General features: G+C 39.0%; 1 protein-coding gene across 1 annotated transcript; it reads left to right on the top strand.

The window, feature by feature from the left end:
* The first annotated feature begins 19,583 nt into the window (after nucleotides 1–19,583).
* Nucleotides 19,584–21,697, top strand: LOC118241927 (perforin-1-like). The gene is made up of 2 exons (XM_035529482.1): nucleotides 19,584–20,236; nucleotides 20,341–21,697. Exons 1-2 carry the CDS (start codon nucleotides 19,701–19,703, stop codon nucleotides 21,518–21,520), a joined length of 1,716 nt encoding a protein of 571 aa, XP_035385375.1. The 5' UTR covers nucleotides 19,584–19,700; the 3' UTR covers nucleotides 21,521–21,697.
* The last annotated feature ends 404 nt before the right edge of the window (nucleotides 21,698–22,101 follow it).

Here is a 22,101-nt window from a genome sequence, read left to right as displayed (position 1 = left end):
GAATTGCATCAAGGAGGGCTGCAATCAGGTTATGGTGCATAATGGGTTTGCCTGATAAAGTTAAAAACCCTCTGTGTTTCCACAATGTGCTGAAATCATGAACTACCCTAAAAGCATATTTACTGTCTATGTAGAATGTCACGTGATGCTTTTCAGCTTTTTCTGCTGTTGCTACTGCTCTAAGGCAAATTGGAAGTCTCTGAGCCACAGGATTGAGTTTAGTTGAGAAATAAACCACAGATCTCAGCTTGCTACCATGGTCTTGTATTAACACAGAGGTCATTCAGCCGTTGTTTTCATCAACTGTTTGTGTGAATGGCTTTTTGAGGATCTGGAATGCCCAATGTTGGCGTACTTTGGAGAGGTCTCTTTAAATTTCCAAATGCATTTTCTGTTTCTGGTGTCTAAGCATGCAATGGACCTGTAGACCCTTCCCATGTGCTATTGCACTCAGGGGTGCCTTGAGGACTGCATAATCAGGGATGAATGCTGTGCAGTAAGAACAGATTCCTAGGAAAGTCATTAGCTGATTCTTGGTAATGGGTTTTGGTATTTTGGGGATTGCTTCAATTCTATCTGCATCTAATCTTTTTCCCTGTTCTGATTCTAAGTGCCCAAGAAATTTTACTTCCTGTTGCACAAAATGTCGTTTCTTTCTACTAGCCTTGTGACCGGCTAGTGTCATGCTTACATTTCTCTTTAGTGGGAGCTCCCAGGATACAGTCATCGACATAGTGGAGAAGTACAGAGCCCGAGAACAGTTGCAATATTTCCAAACTATTCTGCAATGCCCCATTATAAATTGTTGGGGGTTCACATACTCCTGGCATAACCATATGAAGGTGTACGGTTTTCCCTTGAACTTGAATGCAAACCAATATTGGCTGTCCGGGTGGACTGGGATGCTTAAAAAGGTGTTAGCTAAGTCTACTACTGAAAATCATTTGCAGTCCTATGGAGTCTGTGAGAGAATTGAGTATGGGTTTGGGACATTTGGGGCTCTAGCTATCACTGCCTCATTAACTGCCCTAGGATCTTGTACAAACCTCCATTTATCTGGTTCACCCTGGTCTCTAATCTTTTTCACTGGGAAAATCTGTGTTCTGACTGGGGAGTTTTCACAGGGAACTATCACTCCTGCCTGTAATAGTTCTTCAAACTGAATTTATATCCATTATCAGCAACACAATTTATAGGAGTTGAGAACTTTTCTGTCACTGACACACTGGTTGCCCCTACTGAGTGTAGGAACCATCCACTCATTTTAGGTACTGCGGTAAAAAGTGTAGGTGTACTGTGATACAGAGGAGCAGTCCATGCATTATATCTGTTCCACTGCGGTGAAGGTCAGGCCTCTGGTATATCAGGGTACTCCCCATTGCAAAGACTGGAACAGAAGCCTTCTCACACACACCCAGCCAGAGCATGGACTTACATAATACTTAACACAGATTAATTATGAAAACATGTAAAGTGTAGTACATGAGTAAAATAATATGTGAGTGAAATAAAAAAGAATCAATACCATAGTTCCATGTGTCTTTTACCAGATTGTAATTGTGAAACATAGTACACGTTCATTTTGTAATCTAAACCTGCATTTTTTTTCAGTAAAATTATTTAAGAACAATATACTTTTTTTTTTTTTTAGAGTAATTATTTTCCTCTATATTCCTATTAATTTTTCTTAAGGTCAGTTTATGCTTTCTATGAGCAAAGACTTCTTTTTTAATTCACCTAGAATGTGGTTCATTGCTGTAATGTTTTTGGCATGCAAAATGTTCTGGTCATTCACGCACAATCAAGAAATTATTTGTGAACAGTGCCAGTTTCTGTTCTAAATACACTTGAAAAATAACAAATAAAAAAAAATAGTATTTGTTTACATTGTTTAACAGTACTTAACCTTTGAATGCCTAGTTTTACAACATGTTAACATTTTACCATTTCTTCCCGAAATGGCATGTAGACGTTAATAAATAACCACAGCACCTCAAAGTGAAAGCTTCCTCTGTAAACCTACCACAATCATTCACATGTCCACATCTTGTAAAAAAGATGCTAAAAGTTCAAAAGGACTTTCAAAATATGCCTCCCTCCATATTTATAACTAATTATATTTGTCTATATTGACCATTAGCTGTGTATCGGTATTTGTTTACATTTTTTTAAATGAATTATTGAAAAAAGGGGCACCACCGTAAACATAGGGCAATTATTATTAATTAATTATTGTTAATTAATACTGCACATTCTCACGTCCACGCCCCCCACAGGTGTTGTGCGTTAGACATCAGTAACCAGACCACCTGGGAGTTATTGTTATTATGTTTAGGCTTATTTAAGACAGCTTGATTTTCATTATATTGTTGTTACGTTGGCTTTTGTTTCTAGTTAGTGCACGTTTGTCTTTGGTTTCGGTTTCGTTCCTTTCATTAAACGCTTCAGATAGATTTCGCGTTTGCTTCTCTTCCTTTCTGTCTGCAGGTTCTTCGCCCGTGACAATACCTTTGCTTAAACTATATTTTCCAGGATTACCCATTTAATGAATAAATGCAAAGTTTATTGATTAATGTCAGGAGGATATAAACGTTATAAATCATAGAAAATATAGAACAAGCGAACTAGCCTCAAGTATACGGAACAAAATGAGAGAAAATAATACCAAAAACTCCACAAATATCTTAATCTGCACGCTAACACAATAACAAATTATTGCAAGAAAATAAATGAACCAAGGAAAATGCCTTAAAAGGGAGAACCTTAATCAGGATATTCCTAACGGGAAATTGGTGTTGTATCCATTACCTACACTAGGAAGGGACTAAATCGAATTATATACTGAGAATACTGGTGGGAATAATGCAAATCTATGCATGTTTAAAGTAAACGGAAATAAATTCTATAGTGGGATTAATGGAACGGCAGATAAAGATTGACATCAGAGCGGGAACATGAATGGAGGCCGAATTACTTATTTGGATGATTTTCCCAGTTCAGATGGCTGTCCATTCGTTTCCGGATGAAATACGCGGTGATGTATAAAGATGAACCGAGCGTAATTCCCAAAGCTTCCCGGGCACCAACAGTAACCCAGCGATATCTGAAGGGCACTGCGCCTGAGCGGGTCCGTTGCTGAATCGATATGCTTTTGGGCTACACAAGTCTTTAGAGATGTCGGCAGGCAGTCTTTGAGAGCTGCCAACACTTACTTAATATTACTTAATATTAAGTTATAGAATTAATATTAAACGCTGCTGGCCGAAAAGTACTAACCTTAAATCTATCGACTGCATCAAACGACAAAAGAAAGAAAAATAATTTAAAAGTGATGCTGTAGTGAAGAGCAAATTAAATAAATATAGACTAAACTAACGTAAATCGGAGAGACTACAGACATACAAAATAACAGGCGCTTATAAGTACTTAGTTCTTCTCAGGAGAGGTTTGACTTAAAAATATCTGTACTTTCATAATCTTAACACTTTCTTTGAAAGTCCAAGAAAGTTTCTTGATTCTTTTTCTTTCTCACTTCTAGATATATTAAACTATTCAGTGTGTGTGTGTGTGTGTGCGTATGTGTGTGTGGATGTGTATTTTCAGATTCAACTAACCACGCTTACTGATTATGAATATCTATTCGTTCTAGAAGCTCAAACTCGGAAATAACAACAACAAATATAATAAAGAATAGGAATAAATCTTGTAATAAGTTAATATATAAAGCTGTGTGTGTGAGTGTGTGTGTGTGTGTGTGTGTGTGTGTGTGTGTGTGTGTGTGTGTGTGTGTGTGTGTGTGTGTGTGTGTGTGTGTGTGTGTGGTATGGAGTGTGTGAGTGAGTGGGCATATCCCCTGACAGGGAGGTCAGTTTCCAGGACAAACTGAGTGAATAAATTCTGTAACACTAATTTTGCCTGAGCATTGAAACTTCAGTGTTTCTGAATAAAAAAAATGTAATGTAATACTCAAGGTATGAAACACAACAATATATAAGGAAAATAGTTATACACTTTTAATAAATGAACATGCTACTTAAAGGTAGGAAACGATTTCATTAGGTAAACATTCTAGTTGTACTAATTTTGCTAGAGACATCCCTATCTTAAACAGTCTTCCTTAACCTGCTTTACCCAAAGAGGCAATCTAATAGTTCCTAAATGTACCTACACATATTCTGCAATGATAGTGGAGAGACATAGATAGTGTGAACATTTTCATAAGTACATGACATAGTAAGATACATATAGAAGGCATTAAAAGGAAGCTACATACCGATTCAACAGAAACAATGTCTAGTTTTATCCTACCCAGGATTTGTCACCCTGTGTAAAAACGTTCTGAATTGTAATGCATCATAAAACTATCATAATGTGTTAATGCACAGTTTCTTTATCCAAGTTGAGACTCTTGTTGCAGTCATTGGAGGGCACTGTAGGTCCATAGTTCAAAACAGTCATATATGTTATTTTAGGTTTGTTATAGAAAAATAGAAAGATTTGATAACATCAAATGCTTTAGGGAAGGTTAGAATCCAGTAGCCATTTGGGAATATGGAGTTTTAATAAGCATTGCCAATCTGAACACTCTAGGATGTGTCTTATTCTTAAATTCCAAGGGAGGTGTTTTATGGCTTTTGAGTTCACCAGGCCAGGTCAGATAGCCATAAAGGTTGAGCCATGTGACCTTGCAGGAGTCGTAAACCTTTCTTTGGTAAAGATTAAAAGCTGATAATGGTGGTGGAGTCCTAAACTTGCTGGAGCCAAGGGTTCTGTTTCCTATAACCTGGTCATCCAAAATGGGTGTTGTGGGTAATTCACAGGTGAAGGTGCAGTGAAGGGAGATGAGGAGGGGGAGCTGCTGTTCTCCATAACAGCTCTGTAGGGTCATCTTACATTTACATTAAAATCCTGTGACCAAGTTACCATTGAGAATCACTTAGTGTGTGTTGACATCATTAGATTGTATATTTTCAATTAAGGACAGCTTACAGGGCTGTGAACTTGAAGCCTTTGCTGGAAAAATTACTTCACTTTGTGGTATTCTGTGTTATGGGCGGTGCTTTTGAAACTGTTGAATTGGGCCTTGAACTATCACAAGGCTAATGTTACTTATCCCTCCCACACACCTTTTATTTAAACTATGCTTTCCCATTCAAATGGTCTCTTTACGTCTGGACATCCTAATGAGAACAAAAAATTAACTAATCTACTAAACATACAATTAGCCAGGATATTACATGTGCCTTAGAACTGAAGATTATATATTATATAAACTTTTAAAATGGCAGATATAAGGACATACAAGATCATTTGAAGAAAAAAAAAAGAGTTTGTTTATTTTATGAATATTTACTCAATCTTATTCAGAATGTTTAGTCATTTTCTCCCATTACTGTCACACTGACTCCAGGCAATATTACCTTTGGCCACTAGAGGTCAGCCTCGCCGTAGTTCTGAGTCCCCTTTCCCTGCGCGTCATCCCTTTATCTCAGCTGTTCCTTGTTAGCCAATTATTCCCCTGTGTATACAAGTTCCTCTCTCCTTTTAGTTAACTGTAGTAATGGGCAGAAACAGTATAATGCATACTGCTTTCTAGTGACCATTAATGATGTTTAGTCAATAATTGCAGTTTTGTAGTAAAAATAGTATCTGGGGATTTTACACCCTTATATAGCTTGAGAGTTAAACAACGCTTCCCCATCCAGTGTTTTGGTGGCATTTAAAGCTTCTGATTTCATTAGTCACAGCAGCCAGAAGAAACAATTCTGGCACACATTCTGTAAAAAAAAAAAAAAGTAGGATGTGCAAGCTGTCCAACTAGAAACAAGTACACACACACACACACACACACACACACACACACACACACACACACACACACACACACACACACACACATAAAATGTAGATTATAAACAGGGGGAGGACATCTGTGTGTAAATACAGAAACTAATGAGGACCAACAAAACACAGGTGAATACAATAACTTGTTAATATTTGAACGAACTAGGGGGGAGAACCAAAACAAACCAAAACAAGGAAACACAAGGAAACCAAAACCAGGAAGTAAACAAACAGTACCGTATGGAATACAGTTATTTGGTGTTGTTTTACCCAAGAATACACTCTATAATTGTGTAGCGGAGTGGGCTACATGTTGTTCAGTATTGCAAATAATTTACAAAAGTAAAAGTTTTCTTCTTGAAGAAGCTTTAAAAAGCAAGACATCTTTCTTAGCTCTAAGTGAATTTCTACAGGAGCATAACAGAGAGCATCTCCGCTACTGCATTACAATGTAATACACCAACTGCAGTGCAGAAAACTGGAGAGATCTGATCTGTATAGTTAAGACTGCACAGAGAAGTGTGGAAAACCAAGTTCCCAAATCCAGGCATAGTTCATGCTAGCTGCCTACATAAGAGCAACATTATCAAGGACTCAATCCATCCAGGCCACAGACTGTTTGTCCACCACTCATCAGGCAAAAGATCAGGACACAATAATAATCAGAGAAAAAGCTTCTTCCCCAGAGCTATACCCTCAGTTACACCACTACCACCCCCACACCATATACACACAAACATCCACAGCTGCAAAAGACTGACAGCAGCAAACAAACAAGTCTGTTGCAAAGAGTACAAAAAAGGCAATAAACTAAACTACGATATAGCTGTAAATATTACAGCTTGTCTGATCAGATTGGTTGGTGTGTTAAATCTAGTTTTGTAGTCAAGCAGGTTGGAAACATGCTCATCATCCCATTAAGAGCTTGCAAGTCTTGTTGAATTTTGCTTATGTAGTCTGCAGTTGGCATGATGCTAATAAGTTGGTCAGAAAATAAGATGCGTTAGCCTCATAGCGCCAGAGCGAAGCCCAGAGAAGCATTTTACACCAAGACATTTCCATTCAGATATAGACATATAATATCTATATAAATTACAAGCTTAGTTTTTAAAATGTTTTTGCTTTTTCATTTTGTATAGATATTACTATGTTGATGGAAACATTCCAGAGGGCAGTGGTAGCTCAGTGGATGGTTTCGGGTTCAAGCCCCACCACTGCCAAGTTGGGCCCCTGAGCAAGGCACTACCATAAAATACCATTTAAAAAATACCATAAAACTATAAGGATAATGTTTTCATTTAAAGTAACTGTAAGGCAAACGTTTTGTACAATTGGAAGGTTATTGCATAATTTAATTAAGTAACAACAGTTACCTTTATAAACTGCTATGTAAAAAGTCTGATATTGGATCAAATTCTCTGTTGGTTTTATTATGTATTAATTATTACATTTTAATAATATTTAGTTGCGGTTTGTTTGTTTTTAAATTAATTTCAAATTGTCACTTTAGTGTTGTGGCTACTCAAACTGAAGTACAGCTTATTTCAACATTCACCATTTAACTCCATTAAGAACCCACGTTTATGATGTCGTTGTGTGCTGAATGTTTCATCAGACTAACCTAAGTATCTTTTGAAGTTCATTTGGTGTAAGGTATCCATCCAAAAGAGGAAACTCACACACTGTCATTTGTGAGTGAAGTCACCATATTTAACCTATTGTATGAAAAATGAAGAATACAGACTACCAAAACTCACTACACTTACTGCTTGTGAAATCACGTTGATGGGGTTTTATTCTTTCTCAGTCTCTGAGGTATAAACCACTGCATTGTAAAAGATGGACTTTTACAGGGCTTTTAACCTGTTTTTTTTTATCCTTTGTGTAGGCTCACCAGCCACTTTTTTGGAGCACCTATCTTGCACCTAAAGTCATCTACTTTAATAGGTACACCTATCTTATATGCCTGTACACCTGTATAAAACCTATTTGCAGTATTGTTTCATTAATGTACTGTATTCATGTACTGTAATGTACTGACTTCACTATGTATCTACAGGTCAAGATAATCCTCAACTGACATCATTATATACTACATTCCTCTTCTGGTAGTCTGTGCTTTCATTGTTATGTAGATGGTACATCTGTACTAGGCTTCATTCATATGTAGATAATACATTTGTACCAGGTTCACCATGGCTTTATGTCCTTTACTATTAACTGCTTGTATAATTTCAAATTGTGAGTGAACCTTTTCAAGATTTATCTTAACAAAATTAAAATTTTGCTCACTGAGCTCAAAATTCTGCTTAGTAGCATTTCTGAATTCTGTACTGACACTGATGGTCTCCTCCCATTTACAAATTGGATCCACAAATTTTGGATCCTACTCTCTTTTCTTTTGAACATTATTGTAGGTTATATATAATTATATGAGTATTGTATTAGATTATATATAGTTATGTTCGCTTCAAGCGATCCACCATTGTCCCAGTCCTGAAGAAACCTCGACCCTCCAGCCTCAATGACTACTGCCCTGTTGCCCTCACATCAGTCGTGATGAAGTGCTTTGAAAAGCTAGTCAGAGATTTCGTCACATCTTCACTGCCAGCCTCCATGGACCCACTGCAGTTTGCATACCGCCACAACCGCTCCACTGATGATGCAATTGTCCCTCTGCTCCACACCACACTGACCCACCTGGACAAAGGGAGGGGTAATTATGTTAAAATGCTGTTTGTAGACTACAGTTCAGCATTTAACACCATCATCCCCTCCCTAATCACTACTAAGTTGCAGGATCTAGGACTGCATACATCCCTGTGCGAGTGGATCACCAACTTCCTAACAGACAGACCATAATCAGTACGGGTGGGCAACTGCGCCTCATCCACCCTCACCCTCAGCACTGGAGCTCCTCAGGGTTGTGTCCTAAGCCCCCTGCTCTACTCACTGTACACCTACGACTGCACAGCCACTTCCAGCTCTAACATCATTGTCAAGTTTGCTGACGACAGTGCTGTCATGGGCCTGATCTCGGACAACGATGAGAGGGCCTACCTGGAGGAGATTAAACACCTGGAAAACTGGTGCCAGGAAAATAATCTCCTCCTAAACGTCAGTAAGACAAAGGAGCTGATCGTGGATTGCAGCAAGAAGCAGGAGTGGCACTACCAACCTGTGAGGATCAGTGGAACCATGGTGGAGAGAGTAGATAGTTTCAGGCACCTTGGTGTTCACATCTCGCAGGACCTCTCCTGGTCCCGCCATACCAACTCCCTGGCAAAGAAGGCTCGTCAGCGTCTTTACCACCTCAGACGCCTAAGAGACTTCAGACTGCCCTCCGAGGTACTGCGGAACTTCTACACCTGCACTATCGAGAGCATCCTCATGGGGAACATCACAGTCTGGTTTGGGAACAGCACCAAGCAGGACAGACAAGCACTCCAAAGGGTAGTGCGTTCAGCAGAGCGCATCACTTTATCAAGGGCAGCTACAGTCCACTCTTGTATTTTATCAAGAACTGGGAAATTAGAGATTGCCCTGTAGTTTGCTAAGTTCTCAGGGTCTAAGCCATTCTTCTTGAGAACCAGGGTAATAGCAGACAGTTTCTTCTTCTTCTTTTACAATTTCCTCCCAGTGTGGTATGTAGACGTTAACAAATAACCTAAGCATCTCAAAGTGAAAGTCTACAGCCTCCTTTGCTGACCTACCACAATCATTCACATGTCATGTACATCTTGTAAAAAAAAAAAAAAAAGCTGTTAAAAAGTCCAAAAGGACTTAAAATAAAATATGCTTCCTTCAATATTCATAACTAAATATATTTGGCTATAATAATTGTTATGTAGGGTCATCTTGTTACCTAATTACCTTTGAGAATCACTTTGTGTGTGTGTGTCAGCCTGACCGCAACAACATCATAATGTCATTGAGACGGGATAAGTGTGATTGCATGGTTACAAGGAGAGGGAAGGTAGCCAGGACTGAGAGATCACACTACCAGAAGATAACAGCAGATTTTGCGGACAGCTACAAGTACCTTGGAATCTCACGAGGCAAATGAGGACCATTAAGAGACCACACGGAAAGCAGCTACAGTCAAATACCTACGAAGAGTGAAGCAAGTCCTGAGAAGTCAGCTGAATGGGAAGAACAAGATCTGGGCTATCAACACCTACCAACACCTACACTTTACCAGTCATCAGATATGTCAACACTACACTCTACCAGTCACCAGATAACTCACTAGCATAATCAGCTGGCCAAAGGTGGAGACAGAAACCACTGACATCAAGACAGGGAAACTCCTCACAATGCATGGAGGGTTTCATCCCAAATCCATGATGGCCCCAAGTTATCAAGTGCTGACACCAGTAACCTGAGGAGGATGGCAATGAGGAGGAGCAGAAACCATCATGGGAGGATAAATCCCTGCATGGTAGGTACCACCGGCAAACAATGGAAGTGGCTGATATGCAAAAATCCTACCAATGGCTGGAAAAGGCTGGATTGAAAGATAGCATGAAGGCACTAATCATGGCAGCACAAGAACATGCTTTGATTACAAGATCAGCAGAGGCTGGGATTTACCATACAAAGCAGAACCCCAGATGCAGGCTGTGCAAAGACGCCCCTGAGACAATCCAGCATATAACAGTGGGATGCAAGATGCTAGCAGGCAAAGAATACATGGAATGCCATAATCAAGTGTTTCACATAGTATACAGAAACATATATGCTAAGCACAGGCCAGAAATTCCAAGGTCAAAGTGGGATAGAATGACCAAGCTAAAATCCTGAGGGACTTCCAGATACAGACTAATAACATGGTAATGGATAAACAATCGGACATAGTAGTGATGGATAAACAGCAGAACAGGGCCATAGTGACAGCAAAATCAGGAACAAGGAACATGAAAGCTAAAGAAATACTGGAAGAAGAGCTAGAAAAGATGAGGAACATGAAGGCAACTATGTAACCTCCAAACTGGGAGAATGGTTCCAGCAGATGCCAGGATGAGTCCAGAAGCATGCAGTTCTGGGAACAGCTAAGATACTATGCAGGACCCTCAAGCTTCCAGGGCTCTGGTAGAGGACCCAAGCTTGAAAATAAAAGATGTTCCCGTCCACAACTCCATCGTTCATGTGATGGACATTCCGCATGGCTATTGTTTTCATTCTGTCAGCATGTCTACATGTGCTCTGTGTTTACTTCATCATCCTGATACCACACCCCTTGTCAACTTATCAGTTTCACTTATATCTAGTTATCTATAATAGAGTGAAATACATCTTGTTCAATGTTGCACATAATTTATAAAAGTATCATTAGTAAAGAATTAAGTTAAGCTATTAACTTGTTAAGTTCTGCAGTAAACTGAGCAACTTTTACTTCACTAAATTGTATTTGTTAAAAATCATACATGTATGCTGTTACAATAATAATACATACAGTGGTGTGAAAAAGTGTTTGCTCCCTTCCCAATATCTTATTTTTTGCATATTTGCCACATTTCAATGTTTCAGATCATCAAACAAATTTAAATATTAGACAAAGATAACACAAGTAAACACAAAATTCAGTTTTTAAATGAAGGTTTTTATTTTTAAGGGGAAAATAATCCAAACCTACATGGCCCTGTGTGAAAAAGGGATTACCCCTTAAAGCTAATAACTGGTTGGGTCACCCTTAGCAGCAACAAGTGCAATCAAGTGTTTGCAATAACTGGCAATGAGTCTTTTACAGCACTGTGGGGGAATTTTGGCCCACTCATTTTTGCAGAATTGTTATAATTCAGCCACATGGGCGGGTTTCTGAGCATGAACTGCCTTTTTAAGGTCATGCCACAGCATCTCAATCGGATTCAGGTCAGGACTTTGACTAGGCCACTCCAAAGTGTTCATTTTGGTTTTCTTAAGCCATTTAGAGGTGGACTTGCTGGTGTGTTTTGGATCATTGTCCTGCTGTAGAACCCAAGTGTGCTTCAGCTTGAGGTCACAAACAAATGGCTGGACATTCTCCTTCAGGATTTTTTGGTAGACAGCAAAATTCATGTTTCCATGTACCACAGCAAGTCTTCCAGGTCCTGAAGCAGCAAAACAGCCCCAGACCATTACACTACCACCACCATATTTTACTGTTGGTATGATGTTCCTTTTCTGAAATGCTGTGTTACTTTTACGCCAGATGTAATGGGACATACACCTTTCACAAAGTTAACCTTTTCTCTCATCAGTCCACAGAGTATTTTCCCAAAGGTCTTGGGATCATCAAGATGTTTTCTGGCAAAACTGAGATGAGCCTTTGTGTTGTTTTTGCTCAGCAGTGGTTTTCGTCTTGGTACACTGCCATGCAGGCCATTGTTGCCCAGCCTCTTATGGTGGAGTCATGAACACTGACTTTAACTGAGGCAAGTGAGGCCTGCAGTTCTTTGGATGTTGTTGTGGGGCCTTTTGTGACCTCTTGGATGAGTCCTCGCTGTGCTCTTGGGGTAGTTTCACCACTGTTCCATGTTTTCTGCATTTGTGGATAATGGCTCTCACTGTGGTTCGCTGGCGTCCCAAAGCTTTAGAAGTGGCTTTATAACCTTTTCCAGACTGATAGATCTCAATTACTTTGCATCTCATTTGTTCCTGAACTTCTCTGGACTGCAGCATGCTGTCTAGCTTTTGAGGATCTTTTGCTCTACTTCACTTTGTCAGGCAGGTTCTATTTAAGTGATTTCTTGATTGAGAACAGGTTGGGCAGTAACAGGCCAGGGTATGGCTAGGGAAATTGAACTCAGCTTTCCAAAGATGTGATAAACCACAGTTATGTTTTAACAGCTGGGGGGGATGTAGGTTTGCTTTTTTTTTTCTTAATAATAAAAACCTTCATTTAAAAACTGAATTTTCTGTTTACTTGTGTTATCTTTGTCTAATATTTACATTTGTTTGATGATCTGAAACATTTAAGTGTGACAAAAATGCAACAAAAAAAAGATATCAGGAAGGGGGCAAACACTTTTTCACACCACTGTACATGCTGTTACATTTCAAGAAAAATAAATAGTATGGATTCCGTGTCTTCTGCAGTTCAAATTCACTGAATAATTTGTGCCAGATTCCATGTGTCAGTGAATCACTGTTATGGCTCTATCTCAGACGATCCTTGTGATCTTGATATTCTAGGACCACAAGGGCTCTACATAAAAAAAACACAGATATGCACATTCCACTGTGTTTTTATCTGTATAATGCACAAAGAACAATTACAAGAAAAAAACAAACCCAAAGAGCAGTGTTTCTTCAGGGTGGGCTTACACCAACAGAACAAACAAAAATAACTAAATTCAATTCAACCACTAACTTCCTTTAAAAAAGATAATAAAATACAACACTCCTACCCATATAACATGTCTACTCTAAATTCCTATTACAAAAACAAAATATAGAAAAGGCAAAAGATACCTGGCACCCATACAACTCCAAATAAAAAAAGAACAATATTTACAATATACATGACAGGTGTAAATCTGTAAATCTCGGTACTCCTCTTTTGGGGTTTAAACTTCTGCTATCTGTAAGAATTCTAAGATCCAATTTAAGAACTTTTATAAATAACCACTCAAGGCCTAATGCAAAAAGCCACTAAATGTCAAGTACATACTGCTAAGGCCCTATCTAAGGACCCCAGGGAACATTACACTCAGTACACACTGCTAAGGCCCTATCTAAAGACCCTATGAAACATTACACTCAGTAGACACTGCTAAGGCCCTATCTAAAGACCCCAGGGAACATTACACTCAGTACACACTGCTAAGGCCCTATCTAAAGACCCTATGAAACATTACACTCAGTACACACTGCTAAGGCCCTATCTAAAGACCCCAGGGAACATTACACTCAGTACACACTGCTAAGGCCCTATCTAAGGACCCCAGGGAACATTACACTCAGTATACACTGCTAAGGCCCTATGTAAAGACCCCATGGAACATTACACTCAGCCAGGAAATGATTCTCAGTTGCTTCTTCTTCTCAATACACTTTTCAGCAGGACAGTTTGCTTCTTTGAAAGGCTTTGACTATGCCATCTCTCAGCCGCAGGTTACAGACATTGAACTAATTGTAATGTATCACACCGCTATTGGTGTGGGGTTTTTTTTTACTAGTGTAAGAGTCACTGCAATGTTGATGTGATATTTTTACACAGGAGTGAGTGGAGGAAAATGTATACACATCTGTAACTGTTTACAAAAAACTTTTTTGGGGGAGGGGGGAGGTTGTAGTTTTGGGGCCAAGTGTCACATAACTTCAGAAATGGCCCAATTGGATCAACACAAATTTTTAAAAATCCATAACTGAAACTTACCTTTCAAACCTGTGTTTTAGTTTGGCTGTTCTAAATGGCTCAGTGATGTTGAGGTCAGGAGACTGTCATGTACCTATAATCTGAACCTTCACTTTTTTCTGCTATATAATTACTAAGATTAAGAATGCTGATTTATAATAGGTCTTCTAAATCATACTGGCAGGAGTTGAACACCAATGCATCACCTAAGGTACATTTGCACACGTCACAGTGTTAGTTTTAGTGGTCAACCACAGGTGTTTAAATAGAGTGAAGAAGACAGTCCCTCCCTCTGCTACGGTCTTTAAAAAGCAGTGTCATTTGGTCTGAAATTATTCTTATCTCAGATAAAGATTTCAGTTTTCTAATTCACCACTTATTTGTCATTTGAATTACTTTAAAATACATTGAACTTTGCAGTTATCTCATATGATGGGGTGGATGTGTAATTGCCTTGTGGGCTGGTGGCTGTGCTACTCTCTGATCTCTGTGATCACTGCTGAAGATCAACTGATACTGGGGAGTCCAGAAGATTGCAAGAATTCTGACTTTGTCCCTGGGTACAACCTTGGAGGAGAGGGCTTTGACATTGTGAAGATGGAGCGTAAAGGTTCCTATGTCATCGACATGGAAACGTGGAACACAGGAAACGGCAGCTGCAAATTGCATAAAAACAGATAATTAAACGGACAAACGGAGAAGCTGCCCATTGCTGTGGTATTCTGGAGATCAATTTCAAAGTGTTCACAGAAGATTTCCAGCAAAATGTATGAGTCAAGTGAAGCTGTTGTAAAAGATTCTACCTCTTCAGTCTCAAAGACACTATGAAACATTACACTCAGTACACACCGCTAAGGCCCTATCTAAAGACACTATGAAACATTACACTCAGTACACACTGCTAAGGCCCTATCTAAAGACCCTATGGAACATTACACTCAGTAGACACTGCTAAGGCCTTATATAAAGACCCTATGGAACATTACACTCAGTACACACTGCTAAGGCCCTATCTAAAGACCCCATGGAACATTACACTCAGTACACACTGCTAAGGCCCTATCTAAAGACCCCATGGAACATTATACTCAGTACACACTGCTAAGGCCCTATCTAAAGACCCCATGGAACATTACACTCAGTACACACTGCTAAGGCCCTATCTAAAGACCCCATGGAACATTACACTCAGTACACACTGCTAAGGCCCTATCTAAAGACACTATGAAACATTACACTCAGTACACACTGCTAAGGCCCTATCTAAAGACCCTATGGAACATTACACTCAGTACACACTGCTAAGGCCCTATCTAAAGACACTATGAAACATTACACTCAGTACACACTGCTAAGGCCCTATCTAAAGACCCCATGGAACATTACACTCAGTACACACTGCTAAGGCCCTATCTAAAGACACTATGAAACATTACACTCAGTACACACTGCTAAGGCCCTATCTAAAGACCCCATGGAACATTACACTCAGTACACACTGCTAAGGCCTTATATAAAGACCCTATGGAACATTACACTTAGTACACACTGCTAAGGCCCTATCTAAAGACCCCATGGAACATTACACTCAGTACACACTGCTAAGGCCCTATCTAAAGACCCTATGGAACATTACACTCAGTACACACTGTTAAGGCCCTATCTAAAGTGTTTTGTATGCACTTAGTCTGGTGACAAATCATAAAGCATTCTAATGTATAGTTTCATTTTTCACAGTGCAAAGAGCTCTCATGTTTGCTATTTAATTGTATCACATGTCTGCTATTTAAATTTATAAAAAACATTTATTAACTTACCAAACTACTGAGCAAAATTGAACTTGTTACATATAGCAGGATGTTTTGATGGTAAAAAAAAAAAAAAAGAAATTCTGATCAGACCAAACAAGTCCTGTCCTTTAAGACACTTTAGCAGACACTTTATAATAAACACCTTCTTTGTATCTACACTAACTGACCATCTTATTAGGTACACCATGTGGACGTCTCTATGTCAGAAAGGGAAGGAAGGATGTGAGTGGCAGCAGAGCACGTAGAACCTCTTTTGATTTTAACACAAAACAACAAAAGTAGAAACTCAGCCAGGAAATGATTCTCAGTTGCTTCTTCTTCTCAATACACTTTTCAGCAGGACAGTTTGCTTCTTTGAAAGGCTTTGACTGTGCCATCTCTCAGCCGCAGGTTACAGACGTTGAACTAATTGTAATGTATCACACCGCTATTGGTGTGGGTTTTTTTTTTACTAGTGTTAGAGTCACTGCAATGTTGATGTGATATTTTTACACAGGAGTGAGTGGAGGAAAATGTATACACATCTGTAACTGTTTACAAAAAACTTTTTGGGGGGAGGGGGGAGGTTGTAGTTTTGGGGCCAAGTGTCACATAACTTCAGAAATGGCCCAATTGGATCAACACAAATTTTTAAAAATCCATAAAGAAACTTACCTTTCAAACCTGTGTTTTAGTTTGGCTGTTCTAAATGGCTCAGTGATGTTGAGGTTAGGAGACTGTCATGTACCTATAATCTGAACCTTCACTTTTTTCTGCTATATAATTACTAAGATTAAGAATGCTGATTTATAATAGGTCTTCTAAATCATACTGGCAGGAGTTGAACACCAATGCATCACCTAAGGTACATTTGCACACGTCACAGTGTTAGTTTTTGTGGTCAACCACAGGTGTTTAAATAGAGTGAAGAAGACAGTCCCTCCCTCTGCTACGGTCTTTAAAAAGCAGTGTCATTTGGTCTGAAATTATTCTTATCTCAGATAAAGAGTTCAGTTTTCTAATTCACCACTTATTTGTCATTTGAATTACCTTAAAATACATTGAACTTTGCAGTTATCTCATATGATGGGGTGGATGTGTAATTGTCTTGTGGGCTGGTGGCTGTGCTACTCTCTGATCTCTGTGATCACTGCTGAAGATCAACTGATACTGGGGAGTCCAGAAGATTGCAAGAATTCTGACTTTGTCCCTGGGTACAACCTTGGAGGAGAGGGCTTTGACATTGTGAAGATGGAGCGTAAAGGTTCCTATGTCATCGACATGGAAACGTGGAACACAGGAAACGGCAGCTGCAAATTGCATAAAAACAGATAATTAAACGGACAAACGGAGAAGCTGCCCATTGCTGTGGTATTCTGGAGATCAATTTCAAAGTGTTCACAGAAGATTTCCAGCAAAATGTATGAGTCAAGTGAAGCTGTTGTAAAAGATTCTACCTCTTCAGTCTCAAAGACACTATGAAACATTACACTCAGTACACACCGCTAAGGCCCTATCTAAAGACACTATGAAACATTACACTCAGTACACACTGCTAAGGCCCTATCTAAAGACCCTATGGAACATTACACTCAGTAGACACTGCTAAGGCCTTATATAAAGACCCTATGGAACATTACACTCAGTACACACTGCAAAGGCCTTATATAAAGACACTATGGAACATTACACTCAGTAGACACTGCTAAGGCCTTATATAAAGACCCTATGGAACATTACACTCAGTACACACTGCTAAGGCCCTATCTAAAGACACTATGAAACATTACACTCAGTACACACTGCTAAGGCCCTATCTAAAGACCCCATGGAACATTACACTCAGTACACACTGCTAAGGCCCTATCTAAAGACCCCATGGAACATTACACTCAGTACACACCGCTAAGGCCCTATCTAAAGACCCTTTGGAACATTACACTCAGTACACACTGCTAAGGCCCTATCTAAAGACCCCATGGAACATTATACTCAGTAGACACTGCTAAGGCCTTATATAAAGACACTATGAAACATTACACTCAGTAGACACTGCTAAGGCCCTATCTAAAGACCCTATAGAACATTACACTCAGTACACACTGCTAAGGCCTTATATAAAGACCCTATGGAACATTACACTCAGTACACACTGCTAAGGCCCTATCTAAAGACACTATGAAACATTACACTCAGTACACACTGCTAAGGCCCTATCTAAAGACCCCATGGAACATTACACTCAGTACACACTGCTAAGGCCCTATCTAAAGACCCTATGGAACATTACACTCAGTACACACTGCTAAGGCACTATCTAAAGACCCTATGGAACATTACACTCAGTACACACTGCTAAGGCCCTATCGAAAGACCCCATGGAACATTACACTCAGTACACACTGCTAAGGCCCTATATAAAGACCCTATGGAACATTACACTCAGTACACACTGCTAAGGCCCTATCGAAAGACCCTATGGAACATTACACTCAGTACACACTGCTAAGGCCCTATCTAAAGTGTTTTGTATGCACTTAGTATGGTGACAAATCATAAAGCATTCTAATGTATAGTTTCATTTTTCACAGTGCAAAGAGCTCTCATGTTTGTTATTTAATTGTATCACATGTCTGCTATTTAAATTTATAAAAAACATTTATTAACTTACCAAACTACTGAGCAAAATTGAACTTGTTACATGTAGCAGGATGTTTTGATGGTAAAAAAAAAAAAAAAGAAATTCTGATCAGACCAAACAAGTCCTGTCCTTTAAGACACTTTAGCAGACACTTTATAATAAACACCTTCTTTGTATCTACACTAACTGACCATCTTATTAGGTACACCATGTGGACGTCTCTATGTCAGAAAGGGAAGGAAGGATGTGAGTGGCAGCAGAGCACGTAGAACCTCTTTTGATTTTAACACAAAACAACAAAAGTAGAAACTCAGCCAGGAAATGATTCTCAGTTGCTTCTTCTTCTCAATACACTTTTCAGCAGGACAGTTTGCTTCTTTGAAAGGCTTTGACTGTGCCATCTCTCAGCCGCAGGTTACAGACGTTGAACTAATTGTAATGTATCACACCGCTATTGGTGTGGGTTTTTTTTTTACTAGTGTAAGAGTCACTGCAATGTTGATGTGATATTTTTACACAGGAGTGAGTGGAGGAAAATGTATACACATCTGTAACTGTTTACAAAAAACTTTTTTGGGGGAGGGGGGAGGTTGTAGATTTGGGGCCAAGTGTCACATAACTTCAGAAATGGCCCAATTGGATCAGCACAAATTTTTAAAAATCCATAACTGAAACTTACCTTTCAAACCTGTCTTTTAGTTTGGCTGTTCTAAATGGCTCAGTGATGTTGAGGTCAGGAGACTGTCATGTACCTATAATCTGAACCTTCACTTTTTTCTGCTATATAATTACTAAGATTAAGAATGCTGATTTATAATAGGTCTTCTAAATCATACTGGCAGGAGTTGAACACCAATGCATCATCTAAGGTACATTTCCACACGTCACAGTGTTAGTTTCAGTGGTCAACCACAGGTGTTTAAATAGAGTGAAGAAGACAGTCCCTCCCTCTGCTACGGTCTTTAAAAAGCAGTGTCATTTGGTCTGAAATTATTCTTATCTCAGATAAAGAGTTCAGTTTTCTAATTCACCACTTATTTGTCATTTGAATTACTTTAAAATACATTGAACTTTGCAGTTATCTCATATGATGGGGTGGATGCGTAATTGCCTTGTGGGCTGGTGGCTGTGCTACTCTCTGATCTCTGTGATCACTGCTGAAGATCAACTGATACTGGGGAGTCCAGAAGATTGCAAGAATTCTGACTTTGTCCCTGGGTACAACCTTGGAGGAGAGGGCTTTGACATTGTGAAGATGGAGCGTAAAGGTTCCTATGTCATCGACATGGAAACGTGGAACACAGGAAACGGCAGCTGCAAATTGCATAAAAACAGATACTTAAACGGACAAACGGAGAAGCTGCCCATTGCTGTGGTATTCTGGAGATCAATTTCAAAGTGTTCACAGAAGATTTCCAGCAAAATGTATGAGTCAAGTGAAGCTGTTGTAAAAGATTCTACCTCTTCAGTCTCAAATAACTGGAAAGTTGGTTTGGACATACCATTAACAGCTGGTGGATCATTAGGGGGCACCCATTCCCGTGAGGCAACCAACGCTATGGCAAAGTCAAAAGAAGACAAATTCAGTTTCGCTAAGCATGAAGTCAAATGCAGCTTTTACAGGTGAGACATTCTTTGATGTAAAATGTTGAAAAACTTTTCAATAAGAGATTCATTTTCACTGTGTCCAATCCATAAATATTAATGGACTAAAAATTACTTTACAGCTACAAAATAGCATCATCACCCCCACTGCATCAGGACTTTCTTCAAGCTGTGAAGTCTCTTTACCCCACATATGATTCACACTCCTATCAAAGCATAATTGATAGATTCGGCACTCACTATACCACAGGAGTCGATCTGGGTGGGAAGATATCGGCAGTAACTGCCATCAAAACCTGTAAAGCAGCAATGGATGGCCTTACAGACACAGCAGCTAAGGACTGCTTGGATGTAGAAGCATCAGGGACATATCAAGGTGTAACACTGAAAACAGAATTCTCTCACTGTCAAGAACTAAAGAAGAAACTGAATATTAAAGAAACATTCAGCTCAATGTTTGATGACCGACAAACAGAGGTTACAGGAGGGAACATCAATGATGAAGACCTCCTTTTTTCCACTACATCTCAAAATGCCCGAAAAGTGTGGCAGGAATCCTTGAAGTCCATCCCAGACGTAGTGACATACACTCTTAAACCGCTCCACTTACTGCTGAATGATAATAACCCTGCTAAAAAGGGATTGAAGTCAGCCATAGAAAAGTATATAAGGAATAATGCCTTAAAGCAAGTTTGCTCTGAGTCTTGTAAAATAGGGAAGAATAACAGTGCCAGAGACCGCTGTGTCTGTGTTTGTCAAAGAAGTACAAATATACTGTCCAACTGCTGTCCTACTGAAAGAGGTCTTGCCACACTGAAGGTCTTTAAACTTCATGCTGAAAATTTATATGGAGATACATTCTCCAAAACAGATGCCAGTGTGGATGTTATATATGGTGATCTAATTAGGCGCACTGCAGTGATTCATGAAAATGACAATCCTCACTGGAATGAATCATTTGAGTTTGGTTCCATCACGATATCTCTGAAAAATAAGCTTACCTTTAATGTGTATGATAGAGACACCTACTGGAATAGTAACCTTCTAGGTACATGTGATTTTGATCTTAAAAGTGGAAAATGGAGTGAGGTTTGTATGTTTAAGTATGGCACCTTCTTTTTTTCCTATACTGTAGAATGTGCTCCTAGTCTACAGGGTCCAAAGTGTGCAGATTACAGTCCTTCTCCAATGGCCTCCTCTCTGGCTGAAATATTCAACTCCAGAAATGGCATTCTGGCTAAAGATACGTGGAAGCTTGAGGTAGCTCAGAATTTCTCTCACCCTCACTTCAAGGACCAATAAGGGTAGTTGGGAGAAGAATAAAGTCATATGCACTAGTTTTACTAAACACCTTAACTCCCATTGCATGTTCCAACACTTTAAAGTTTTTTTGTTTTTCAAACATTATTAGCTTAATTATGATATAGCATGATTTTACATCCAAGAAATATGCGTTTAAATAAAGCATTCACAAAGACAGACTTGTGTGAATTGTCATTCATCAAATGCACTTTTTAAAAAATTTAATTAAATTGCTAGAAACAACTAATTAGCTGTGTTCAGAGACACAATTACCCATCCTTTCAGCATCATGCAAGACCCGGTATAGCTACACTATCATTCAAATTTACTTCCATATGAGATTTTTTATGTCACTGAAGCAGAGAAGCCGAGAAAGAGAAATCTAGTGCATCTATCAAGCATGATAAATCTGGGTAAATGACACCCACATGTTGGCTCCGAATTAAAATCCAATAAAATGAATACAATAAAATTACTAACTAAAACGGACACAACTAAACAAGGTAAATCAGGACCCACTAATAAAATAACATTCTTAAAACATAAAAAATTTAACTAATTACAGCTGCTGAGAGGCGTGT

The sequence above is a fragment of the Electrophorus electricus genome, chromosome 8, assembly GCF_013358815.1.
Source record: "Electrophorus electricus isolate fEleEle1 chromosome 8, fEleEle1.pri, whole genome shotgun sequence".
Classification (NCBI taxonomy): Eukaryota; Metazoa; Chordata; class Actinopteri; order Gymnotiformes; family Gymnotidae; genus Electrophorus; species Electrophorus electricus.
Note: the sequence above shows the minus strand (reverse complement) of the source record. Positions and strands in the feature narration are given on the sequence as shown.

Coding starts and splice junctions, on each gene's coding strand:
- LOC118241927 (XM_035529482.1), top strand. CDS start 19,701: ATGATGGGGTGGATGCGTAATTGCCTTGTGGGCTGGTGGCTGTGCTAC. Junction 20,237..20,340: donor GTCAAATGCAGCTTTTACAG/GTGAGACATTCT, acceptor ATTACTTTACAG/CTACAAAATAGCATCATCAC.